This window comes from Centroberyx affinis, unplaced genomic scaffold (assembly GCF_046629955.1).
Source record: "Centroberyx affinis isolate AG114_WGS23_722 - 3 ecotype Tasmania unplaced genomic scaffold, CSIRO-AGI_Caff_v1 ptg000046l_1, whole genome shotgun sequence".
Taxonomy (NCBI): domain Eukaryota; kingdom Metazoa; phylum Chordata; class Actinopteri; order Beryciformes; family Berycidae; genus Centroberyx; species Centroberyx affinis.
This window is the reverse complement of record NW_027278759.1, coordinates 115,631-127,782: the sequence shown is the minus strand read 5'-3', so window position 1 is coordinate 127,782 and position 12,152 is coordinate 115,631. Positions and strand designations below refer to the sequence as shown.

Below are 12,152 nucleotides of genomic sequence, written 5' to 3'. Positions count from 1 at the left end.
TGATGCCCCTCTCTTGGGGATTTACTGGAGTTACAAATGACAGAGCAGACTGGAGCCGACCAAAGATATATTGTGCTTGAGGCGCGATTAGTAGACAGCTTATTTGTGGATGGCTGTGGTATGTGCTTTATTCTCTGCCTCTGCCTCTGCAATGCTGCTGCTGATCAGTTACTGTCCACACACTTTTTAAAAAATTCAGATTTCCTGCCTGAAAGCACTCCCAGGTCTGCAGGAAAGGGAACAGCGCTGTACATAAAAGGGTTCCATGGCAGGGAGCATGGTCGCTTATAAAAGATCCACAGGCTCGTTCGTCTGCCAGAATAATGGGCACAATGACATTTTGATGGTCACATGCTGCACAGATCTTTATATTGTCCACTGTGCTGCTCAACCCCCCAGAACCCAGCAGGAGCGAGCGCAGTCTGCGGGGGGAAAACTCAAAAAAAAAAAAACACAAGGCCTCTTAATGCAGCCCGTGGAACCGAGCCCATAAAATGTTGTGTGCATTGGCACTACTGAGGTGAAAATACTCATCTCATTAGAGCCGTCTCACGTGGTCACTATATGCTGACTGCAGGTTGCCATCCTGACTTCACCACTTTCCCTCAGTTTCCATTTTTCCTACGTCTAATTTGGAGAAAGTATATTTTTGCTGCTCTAAGACGGCAGCGGGGGGGTTTCGTTCTATAGCCACTGATTTTATAGTTTGACATTTACTGGCACAAGCAAGCGAACCCTCTAGTGTTGTTTAATAAGAGCACTCCTCTGCCGACCAGGTGCCCTATTTTAACCAGCCAGGTTGGGATAATGCCCTCAGACCCTCAGAGCAGCTGGTTATCTAATGGACATGCAATCTAGGCCACTTGGGTTGAGGATTCAGTGAAAACAGTGCAGCTGTTTCTCTTACATACTATTTCCAATTTTACACAGAGGCCACTTTGGTCTTTTTTGTTGGATTTGTTATTTGTCTTTCTTTTCTAGTTTTCTTATTCACCGTGCCAAGCAGCCAAGCAGATTGCTTTTTTTGTGTTTGTGGGCTGTATACATAAAATACTGCTCTACAATCTCTAATAATGTTATACAGCAAAAAAAAAACTTCATCTATGACTTAAGAGGCATTGTGGTTTCAAATCAACACCGTTTATGCATGCATGCCCCGGATTGCCTTTACATGGTTTATTTGTTTTTCTCATTTTACTTCACCCATTTGAATTGCATTGAATTGCAACATTCTCTGGAGAGAGGAGAGGAGAGACGGGCTGGTGGAGAAAGAGAGATGAGATCACACCAAACCCTGCAGCTGAAAGAGGGTGAAGTCGTGTATCGCTTGTTGCAAAAGATACAAATATATCACACAAACTGCAGATACTGTATCTATGAGATGTAAATGCGTATGCATGTAACATGCTCATTATAACTTGCAAACCCCATGACATAGATGTTAAAACAGTACAATACAAAACACATTCGTACCTCCTGATACACATCTGCAGTTTGTGGGACATATTTGTATCTTTTTCATTTTTCAGTTACAGGTTTTTCATATTTTAACTCCATAGTTGGTGAACAAAATAGCAGGTGTAATAAATCTCTGGATCATCTCAGGCTGCATGATGTCACCAACCTGACTTTGCAAATCAACATTAAGATTCACCAATGACAGCAGAGCCAGAAACAAATTTGTAATAAAGTCTTAGTTATAATGATTTTTTACACTCATGAATGCATTCCAGCCTAGGTGATGTTTGAAAAAATGAATGAACAGATAATAAAGATAACAGATAATTTTAGTTCATTACTGGACCTGTTATGCGGTAAAACAAGAAACAAAAGATAATATTATATAAGATGAAACTTTAATGATTCTCTTGGGTTGGAAACCGAGTGCTTGTTCACCTCATGTGTAAAATTCCTTAGTATACTGAAAGAGAAAGGCGCAACACTCTCTTGTAGCAGAAAAATAGAAATCTATTTATTCAGCTCTAAAAACATGACGTTTCAGTCTCGACCTTCAATTTCAATTTTTCTACTACCAGAGAGTGCTGCGCCTTTCTCTCCCAGTACTATGCTATTTTGAATTTAAGGTTGCTCTCCTTTTTGTTGCCTGAGCAAGGATTTCTTTTTCAACAGTTTGAAATTCCTCAGTTAACACAAATTCATGCATTAGTGAATACTTGGTTTCACCCCAAGTAAAAAACCTCATGAGTGAACTTGTTGCTACCTCGGCAGCTCAGATGCTTTTCTCCCCAATGTTTTTACCAGCCAAGTAACAAATCAGCCCAGACTCAATCAACTTAGAAACGGGGCGTAGGAGTCAACTGGCCAGCTGCATCGCCACCAGCCGGCCTTGACTTATCGGCTGAGGGGCCGTGCCGCTCGGGGTGAACGCCTCGTGTCCACTTAACCTTGTGACCGCGGCGGCCCGGCTGCTTAAACGACGGCCGGTACGGTGAGGGAATGTGGCTCGGCAGGCTTAATCAAGCCTAACGACACATCCGTAGGTAGGCTCGCCTGGAGGAGGGGGCATCAATCATCGTCTGGAGCATCTCTCCCTCTCCCCCTCTCTCTCTCTCTCTCACTCCCTCTTTCCCTCTTGCTCTCTCTCCCTCTCTCTCTCTCTCTGCTTCTCGTCAGCTGTATCGACCAGTGCTGTGGGCCCCTGGTAATTAAAAGGCATTGATCGCCCTCAGCCGCAGGATGTTGGGGATGTGAACATACAGTAAAGCACACTGGGACCCATAGAGAGGAGGTGGGTGCCTATATCTGAATATGTGTCTCAACATGCTACACATATGTACTTACTGTGTTGTGTTTATGTTTAATTTAAATATTGATGAATTCATATATATTTTAATTTGTGTCCATGTTTGCATGCAGAGTGTATGTGCCTCCTTTAAGATTGCCCCAGTTGTGTGTGTGTGAGGTTTCATAGTTTCATAGTTCATTTGTATGCTTTGCATTGATGGTGTTTTGCTATCCCATTCACACCGTACACACTGGAGCTGTGTGAGGGCTAATGTGCCTCCAGTTGGGTTCAGTTAAATTACCCATCTGGTGAAATATCTGAGGCCGGGGAGAAGGCTTTGGGTCCTCGCCTGCTTATTAAGTGAGAATGGGGGGAAAAAAAACAACTGATTGATTCCATGCATACACAAGCCCAGAAGCATATCTTCCTCACAGAGGCACACACTCACACACACACACACACACACACACACACACACACTTTCCCCTTGCTTCTTTTATTCCGTCTGAGTGAACACAGTAAATCTGAGTGCTGCTAGATTGCTAGCGCTGCACATTTTCCAACCTCAGAGATAGATAGAGGGAGAGAGAAGGAAAGAGATGGAGAGAGAGAGAGTTAGCCTGTCAAAGGGGGAAGCTTGACTTGGCTGAACATGGAACAGCACAGTACTATAAATACAACCCCGCCTCTTTAGTCAGTCTGACACACTGACTGAGTGACACACTGAGGGCCACACGCCCATCCATTCACCCATTCTAACATAAACACACACAGACTCACAGAAACAAACACACATTCAGACTCCATACTGGTGCAGAGGTATACAGTACAGACATACAGTTGCATGAAATATCTCTCTAAATTCTGTTTATTTCTACAGTATATATTGTCCACGGTGGTATGATGGAGTGCGGTGGCCTTTTGTCTGATGTCTGTGACTGAGTTATGCTTGTCTGAGCACCCATCTCCCTGCCTCTGTCCCTCATAAATCCAATGAATTACCCAGCATGCCCCCTCTCTCCTCCATTAGCCCCCCTCCTCCCGTCCTCCCTCCCCCCTTCTTCCTGAACCAGTGATCAATTAAGGCCCTGTCCAGCTCGCACTGCACGTCAGCACTTTCTCTCCCTCTCCCTTTACCCCCTTTGCTCTGTCATTTTTCTCTTCTTTTTCAGGTGTCGGCCCTGCCACCGTCGACGGAGAGAGAGAGAGAGAGAGATGGAGCAGACGAGAGGTGGTAAATAAAAAAAAAACAAGAGAGAATCCTTTATTTTCAGGATGAGAAATGCTTTGTACAGATGCAAGTGTTTACGTGTGAGTGTGTGCTGGAGGGAGAACATCCTTCTGCAAACCGCCCCTGCAGGAAGTTTACATTCCAGCTCCGAGGAGATTTCACTTTACAGAGGAAGAGAGAGGAGACAGAAGATAAAGAGAGGTAGAGAGATAAAATATTCCCCCAACTCTCCCCGCCTTCTATTCAGCAATTCACAATGGGATAAACGTATTTGCATAAACACTGGAAAAGGACAGCGTTGATCAGGGATGTTGTGGAGGGTAAACCCACCTAAACCAAAAATGTACCCAACTTTTTATTTACGCAATAGAGTTCGCCCTCCGTTTTGGCCTTACATAAATCTCCATGATTTCATTTCATGGTATACATCATGATAAGTACAGAGTGACTGCAGGTTCTCAAAAAGTCTGAAAGTTTTAAATTAAATTATCTAAATTCAAGGCCTTAAAAGCTCTTAAATATGATTAAATGTTGCCCTTGAGTCTTAAATACGATTTCAGATATCTTAAAAATGTCGCTTTTTCTTGGTGCATTACTTTTCCGGTGAGAAATCTCCCTGCTTGCACAGATTTCTACTATTATGCTGCTGCTGTTTTTTCTCTCTTTTTTTTGTCCCCAGGCTTATTTTGGGGGGTGAAATTGGTCTAAAATTTGATTTCAGTCGGCTTTAAAATGGTCTTAAAAAGTATTACTGTAAATTTCATTTGCAGAAACCTGTAGTCACCCTGAAGTACTCTCAAGCTGATGTAAGTTATATAAGGGTATAGGTCTTTAAAGGGGGGTAAAAAGCATATGTTGATGCTTTGTTTTCCTGAAAATGTATTATACTATATCAGCTGGAGTCAATTCATCAAAATAAAAGCCCATCAATTTCTTATCTCTTGTTATAGATGTGAAGTCTCTCATGAAGCTCATACTACTGTAAACCACTGAATGGATCTGACAGAAAATTTACGGGATGTCAGTTCTCTGTATTAATTCTCAGACTTTGCATGATCTCATCCCTCAGCGTGCCTCTTATAGTCTTTATCTAACAGACTGACCTCCCATCTCAGTTATTAAACCTTTAATATGGAGCTCAATGAGATCAGTTCGTCTATTAGGACCTGCTTGGTTCAGTTAGGTAAGTGCTCAGTGAATCATTATTGGTTCGGGCCTCCATTGTAATGCAGCTACTGGCCATTTCACTGTTGATTACCGGTTAATACAGTTTCCCGGTCGTGATAAGCGCTGCACACTGCGCCCGCTGCTGAGGAGCTTTTGATCTCTGCTGATTGTTACAGATTGGCAATCCTCTCAAAGAGATAAGGCCTTGGAAAGTTAAAGCGGTCTGCAGGGAGAGAAAGGGACCTCATCTTTTAAAAGCTTGTTAGTCTGAAAGGTTATTCAAGGCCTTTCAATTTGACGGTCATTAGACGGATGTGATAGAATGATAGATGAGATTCTTTTTGTTCCTCTCTTCTGCGGCATTTTTCATCTTCTGTCCACTTTGTATATCTGAGCGTCTCCATCCTTTGAACAAGTTGTTTTAAGTTTGAGCAAGTTGTATCCACATTTTTGGTTGCTCCTCCTAACTCTGCCGATGTCACCAGGGACAAAGTCTGTTTCTTCACCAGTGCTCTTTGTTGTCTATCCTTGTGAAAGTCTGTTTCTCTCCCTCCCCCTCCCCTTCCTCTCTCTCTTCCCCACATCACTTTAAATTAAGCAGTCTTTTCTCACCCTGCTTTGGGGATGTGGGAGTAAAGGGCTATCTTCCCGCTTCCAGAAAATAAAACTGTCTTATTTATCTGTCTCTATCTATCTACCTGTCTCTTTCCCCCTCTCACTCTCTCAATCTCTCTCTCGCTGTAAGCTTCCTTATCTGTGGTCAAATTGTACCAAGCTCTTCTCATTGCCTTTCTCACTCTGTCATCTTCCCCTTAGGTTTTGGAAAGCCTTTTAATTAACCACAATCCATTTCACCTTCACGAGAATCTGATAAAGCACGCTGCTTCCCCTAATTTCATCTTAACTTCACTGTACATTCCTTTTCTCATCTGTTTTCTCCTTATAAAACTGGATGGATCACAAAGAAAATCATTTGTTTTTTTTTTCCATTTCCCAGTCCCTCCCAATCACACATGGGGCCTACAATCCTTTGAAAATGTAATTTTCTGGATCCAGGCCCACTCAATCCAACATTCTACCTTCATTTCCCCTCTTCCCTTCCTTAACACTCCTCCTCCTCTTTTTTCCTCTTTGTTTTCAAACAAAATCCTTGGAAATAGCCTCCACAAAGTTGGGAGCGGACATGAGAATAGAGATGGTGCATATGATGTTGAAAACACTGAATGCCACCAGACACAGGCGGTCGATTACAGCGGCTGCAAATTTCCACTGGTCAGCCATACTCTCCGCCTCGTCCTGCTCCCGGAAGCGGTCTGCCATGTAGCGCACCTCCTCCAGGATAGCCTGCAGCTGGGGGTCTCCTAACCCCCCAGAGGAGCAGCCTCCGATCCCTCCCGGCCCCCCTCCAAAGCCCCCACCGCTGGAGACCGTGCTGGGACAGCCTGCAGTGTCGTTATTGGGGGTCGGGGGCGGCGGGGAACTGCAGAACTTAGTCGGCAGGTGCGGAGGCGGGCTTCCTGCCACTCGAGGCCCTGTCGAGATGCTGTTCCTCTGGACCGGGTCCGGGAGCAGCGTAGGGTCCTCCAGGGCCTGGAAGCCCATATAAAGAAGGTTCCCGTTGTTGTTAGCGCTGGACTGGACGTGGAGGTGGGGGTGTCCTGCGTGGAGCGGCCCTGTCTGGAGAGGAGCCAGGTTCTGCGGGTGCAGCGGATGGAGGGTGGGCTCCAGAGGGTTGGGGATGCTCCCGCTCTGCGAGCCCGAGGAGCAGCGGCGCAGGTGGGGGGCGCAGGGGGGCCGCTCCGGGTCATCGCTCTCCCCCGGACGCTTCATACGCAGGAACCACGCTACCCACTGCAGCAAGACGACCCGCACCTGAGAGAGAGAAAGGGAGAGAAATATGAAAAAAAGGGGAGAACAGGGAGCGAGAGAGAGAGAAGCATCTAGAGAGCATAAGAGCACACAAGGAACCAGAAGAAAAAAACAGAAAGATGCAAAGCACTGAGAGCCACCAGGAACAGAAAACCACCCACACACCTTGACCTTCACATCACGCCGCCACTGCAGTTAAGTTAGGCTAATAGCTCCATTTGTTGAGGATTGGTATTGATGCTATTTCCGACCTCGCCTTTTGCTTCTAAATGCAACAGTACTTGTGTAAGCACATGTGTGAGATCCTCACCAGGGACGCCCAGTGAAAACGCCCGAGGCAAAGCAGGTTTACTGCTTTCACTGGATTCCCAGCAGAGAGGTTACTCTCTGATTGAAATTCAAACTGTGGAATTAACAGGACTGAGTGGCAGATTACTGTTGCATGACTGTAATGAGCTTACACTACGGTTTCAATTACCTACAGCATTTAGTTAAGAGCAGAATGTCTTCTGGTAAGCGGGTACAAATTTGAAACTGTTCTGTTCCACGTCTGGTCTGCTCTTTGCTGCTCCACTGTATGAAAACTCCCTTGGAGAGAGAGGACAAGCCCCCAGAAAGGGCATACTGGCCCAACAGCATCCAGATGGGTGTCTGGTTTTCTAATGAGTAGCTAATGTCCAGATGACTGCTCAATTAGTCTCTCCTGAGCATGTTCGCTGGCCAGGTAGCAGTCCCTGTTACTGCTGCTGTTGATGTTGTTGTTTTTGTCCAGTGTGCAATTATGAACAGTGCCGGTTCGATGCCCCGCTCTGAACCACATCAATTAGTTCATTAATTGGCCATCGGACTGTCTGAACAGGCCATTCATCAACAGAAAGTCCTTGCAGATGTGCCGATCCATACAGCATCTGTTCGCCCTCATTCACTATTCGTGTGCTTATTGATAAATGTAGATTTGTCAATTTTTTGCAGTTAAATTTTTTACCTTTATTTTCAGACCTTTACTTTCACCTTTACATTCAAGGTTAAATCTTGCTTTGGAAAAAGTCTTGACGCATGTTTTTAGCATTTAACAGAAGGTGAAAAAAATAGGAAGATGGAATGAGTCAAGTCAAATCCGCCCACAGATCCAGAGTGCTTTGAAAGCACACTCCCGTTGAAGGCTGCGGCGATGCATTTGATGAGCACGCTCAGACAGACTGACACTTCCTGCTGGATGAGTCACAACAGGGGAAATGAGAGAATAAAGAGAGAGAAGAAACGGTGGCAGAGGAGCAAAGGTAGCAATGACAGATGGATGAAATGGTATTGAAAATAGTAGAGCGGAGGTATGAAACTAAAACTGAAACAGACCTTGATAAAAAAAATAATATACAATATCTGAAATAAAGATTTGGCAAGCTGGACCGAAAAATGTATGTAACTGATCATGCATATGAAGTATTGATGAACAGCGTGAGCGCTGGCCTCACCCATTTGGGCATGTTTCCTCCGTTTGGGTCGTGGTGATGATACTGCAGAACCACCACTGTCGCAATGACTGACATCCCAACGATGATCATTATACTGGCAAAGTACTGACCTGGGAGGAGCACGGTATGGAACAGCGTTAGATTTCATTACAGGCTAAAACTGCATCATGGCAGCCATTTTTAATAAGAAATGCTGAAAGCAATGTTCTGATGATCATGACACTGCATTTTTTTCTTGAGTTTTTAATGGTCAGGATTTGTGTCTTTAGGCAAAGAAGGCATCGCATCTGTCTCTGGCCGCACACTTAGCTCACTAAACATAATTTCCAGCAGTGGGCCCACGATCAATTTAGCCAATTAAATTTAAGGGCGACCAGATGGCTAAAATCACCAGAGCTCAACCAGAAGCTAGTTCCTGCACCGCTCAGGGACAATTACTTCAAGCACAAACATGAAAGAGCAAATGTTTACTGCCGCTGTCACATGGAAACCTCATATCTCCCACCAAAAAAAAAGAAATTAATAGTAAAACCTCTTATTTTCCTATTGACGCTCATAAATTTTTGTTATACCAATAGGTTTTGAATGAGTTTCATGGGCCCAGTTATGAAACCGGACCACTCATGAAAACACACACACACACACACACACACACACACCTACACACACACACTTACCTATAAGAGGGATGGAGTCGGATGTGGCTGGCATGATCTCTGCGACCAGCAACATGAAAACAGTAAGAGACAGCAACACTGTGATACCTGGGAAGAGAAGAGAGAGAGAGAGAGAGAGAGAGATAGATGCTCAGTATTTTGACAAATCGTCAAACTCAAGATAGCTGACTTCAAAGGATTAGATTAGGTTCGATTTATTTTAATACAAATTAATTAAACATGAAAGACTAATGCTCGTACAGTGAATAACTTTTGGGCATATTCTACTGCAGTAGACGCACTACCGCACTTCCAAACAGCAAACCGCAAGCCTTAAGTAATCCAACCTGCGCCTGTGTGCATGTGAACACACACCTGTACGCTCCTGCTCACAAACTCATCTCCACCTCTTCATTTATCTTTTTCTGCACATTATCTGTCTCACTTTTCTGACCAAATTTAAAGAGTGCTTTCCTGGCATAACTTGGCCCTATTCAAAAGCACTCAATTAAACACCGGTCCAATGAGAGATAGAAAATGAATGCCCTTTAAGGATATTAAAAAATATAATAAATGCTTCTTTTAAGTTGTTTCTTTTCAAATAGACGGTTCTTTCTGTGTAAAGCTCCTCTGCACCTAAGGGCCCAGACACCCGGTGTCCCAGTGCCTCTTCCATCAAGCACAGTGACAGAGTTTATTCCTGGAAGGCAGTGTGTAAGCTCTCTCTCCCTAATCAATTCACTAGCCTTAATTACATCAATAGGTTAATTGGCCGTGTGTGTAAGGCTTGGCATTTTTTCTGTAGTGAAATGCTGCGTAATGCATCCTGTGTTTGAGTTGAGGATATGCTTTGACATGACTGTTGCTGTTTCCCTCTGGGGCCTCCCTCACTTTGTGTTAGTCTTGATCCTTCTCCTCCACTCAGACATGGGTCAAATAGTATTTATCTTTTGTTTTAACCTTTTTCCAGCCTGTATAAGGACAATAGAATCAGGACAATGCTATATGGCCAGAAAGCTTAGATAATCAGAGGAAAGTATTGTAAGTGAATTTAGTTTTCTGTGATTGACAGCTTATCTGTATTGTTCTGATGAGAGTGAAACCTCACTCATCTGGTACTCCAAGCAGTGTGACTCTCAAATGTATTAACTACTGTATTTAACTCCAGGTTGATCAAAGGTCTGCTTCCGCTCTCTCTCCATCCTATTAGTTAGTAGTCTGCCACCTTTGCCTCTTCATCATTCTCCCTCCCTCTACGCTGTCCTCTCTCATCCTCTTCGTATTCCTCTCCTGTCTGTGTTCCCTTTTTGCTACCGTCCCACACGCATTCATCTCTCTCCCTCCTCTACCTTCGGCTCGCCTTTCTCATCTTTCTATTTCATCGTGTAACCCCCCCCCCCCATCCCCCACTACCCCCCTTCCCCCAGCTCCTCACCCTCTCCCTCGGCTCTTTCATCCCTCCACTAAAGTCTCCCATGTCACTTTTTTTTATTTTTTTTACTTTTTTACCTTTACACATGTATGCTCTTTTTCAGCTATGCCCTGCTACACACTCAGACATTCACACCTGGGAGATCACAGTCTTGAACTGAATCAGCTCTACCGGAGCAGTTGGAGATAAAGTGCTTTGCTTAAGGGCACTTCATCATTAGGCTCGATGTTTAGGGATGGGGGAGCGTTCGCCTTTTCCAGCCAGATTTCCCAGCTGGTCCGAGGATTGAAACTAGCAACCCTCCAGCCTCTAAGCCCACTTCTCTGGCCTCTAGTCGTCTTTTCGACCGCTTCTCCTCCTCCACTTGCCTTTTACCCGTCTGTTTCCTCTCCCGTAGCTCTCTTTGGTCCACTCACCCAGTGAGATCTTCTCCCCAGAGTCAGCGGGCAGCACAAAGATGAGCAGGGTCATGGAGGACAGCAGCACACAGGGGATGAGCAGGTTCAGGGCGTAGTAGAGCGTCCGCCGCCGGATGGTCACAACAAACGTCACGTCGGGGTACGGCTCCTTACAGCAGTCGTAGAAAGCCTCGTTCCTGGAGCCGGGCACTCCTGGAAGGACAGGGAGACAGAGACAGACTGATTGAGACAGAAACAACGATATGATTCAGCTTTCGATATGATGCCATGTGATGTAATACGATATGATACCATGCCATACCATATGATATTATATGATATGATACGATACGATACGATACAATATACAATACAATATACGATATGATCCGACACAATATACAATACGATACAATATACGATACGATACAATGCGATACAACAGAATCTTTTTGTCAGATTTCGCTGCAATCTGTTATGCATCAGCACACACTGCAAAAAACGTCCATCTTAACGAGTCATTTAGTTTAATATTCAGCCTTCAAATCTTATTTTTCTTAAACCAAGAGAAAAATTCTGTCAATGAGTTGAGATAACTCCACTTGTTTCTAATGCAGTTTCACCCGTTTCAGGAATTTTCTAGAAATGAGAAAGTCAGAATAAGGCAGATCACTGCACTACTATCAAGAAAATGAAACTTGGTTCTACAAAACTCTTGAAACAAGTTGATTCACATTGGAAACAAGTGAAATTATCTAACCCCATTGGCAGATTTTTTCATTTTATGAAAAATAAAGATTATGATTTGAGGACTCAATAATAGACTAAATCCACATAAAACACAAAATCACACTACACTCAGTTACAGGGTGTATACCACGCAGTGAGTTCACCCTACTCACCCACTAGGTCCCACTCTCCGTTGGGCATGTAGCCTGAGATGTCAGCCTCGTTCATCTGCAGGTCCAGCAGCCAGCCGTCGTACGTCCAGGAGCCGAACTTCAGCTCACACTTCTGGATATCAAAGGGGAACCAGCGAACGTCTACATTGCATGTGCTCATGAAGATTCCTGAGAAAAGGGATAAAGAGAGACAGAATTTAAATTCTAAAACTCCTTTATTTTGACAACTCCAGCTAAAAGCAGAGACGTGTAGTGATCACATCAAAAGAAACCATTAGT

The 12,152-nt window shown here is 44.3% G+C and overlaps 1 protein-coding gene across 1 annotated transcript; it reads right to left on the bottom strand.

Moving 5' to 3' along the window:
- Positions 1-6,281: 6,281 nt before the first annotated feature.
- chrna11 (cholinergic receptor, nicotinic, alpha 11) lies at positions 6,282-11,928 on the bottom strand. Its single transcript, XM_071517803.1, has 7 exons — positions 11,874-11,928; positions 10,990-11,184; positions 9,163-9,249; positions 8,486-8,595; positions 6,868-7,016; positions 6,655-6,774; positions 6,282-6,576 (listed from the first exon to the last, which is right to left on the bottom strand). Exons 1-7 carry the CDS (start codon positions 11,926-11,928, stop codon positions 6,282-6,284), a joined length of 1,011 nt encoding a protein of 336 aa, XP_071373904.1.
- Positions 11,929-12,152: the final 224 nt, after the last annotated feature.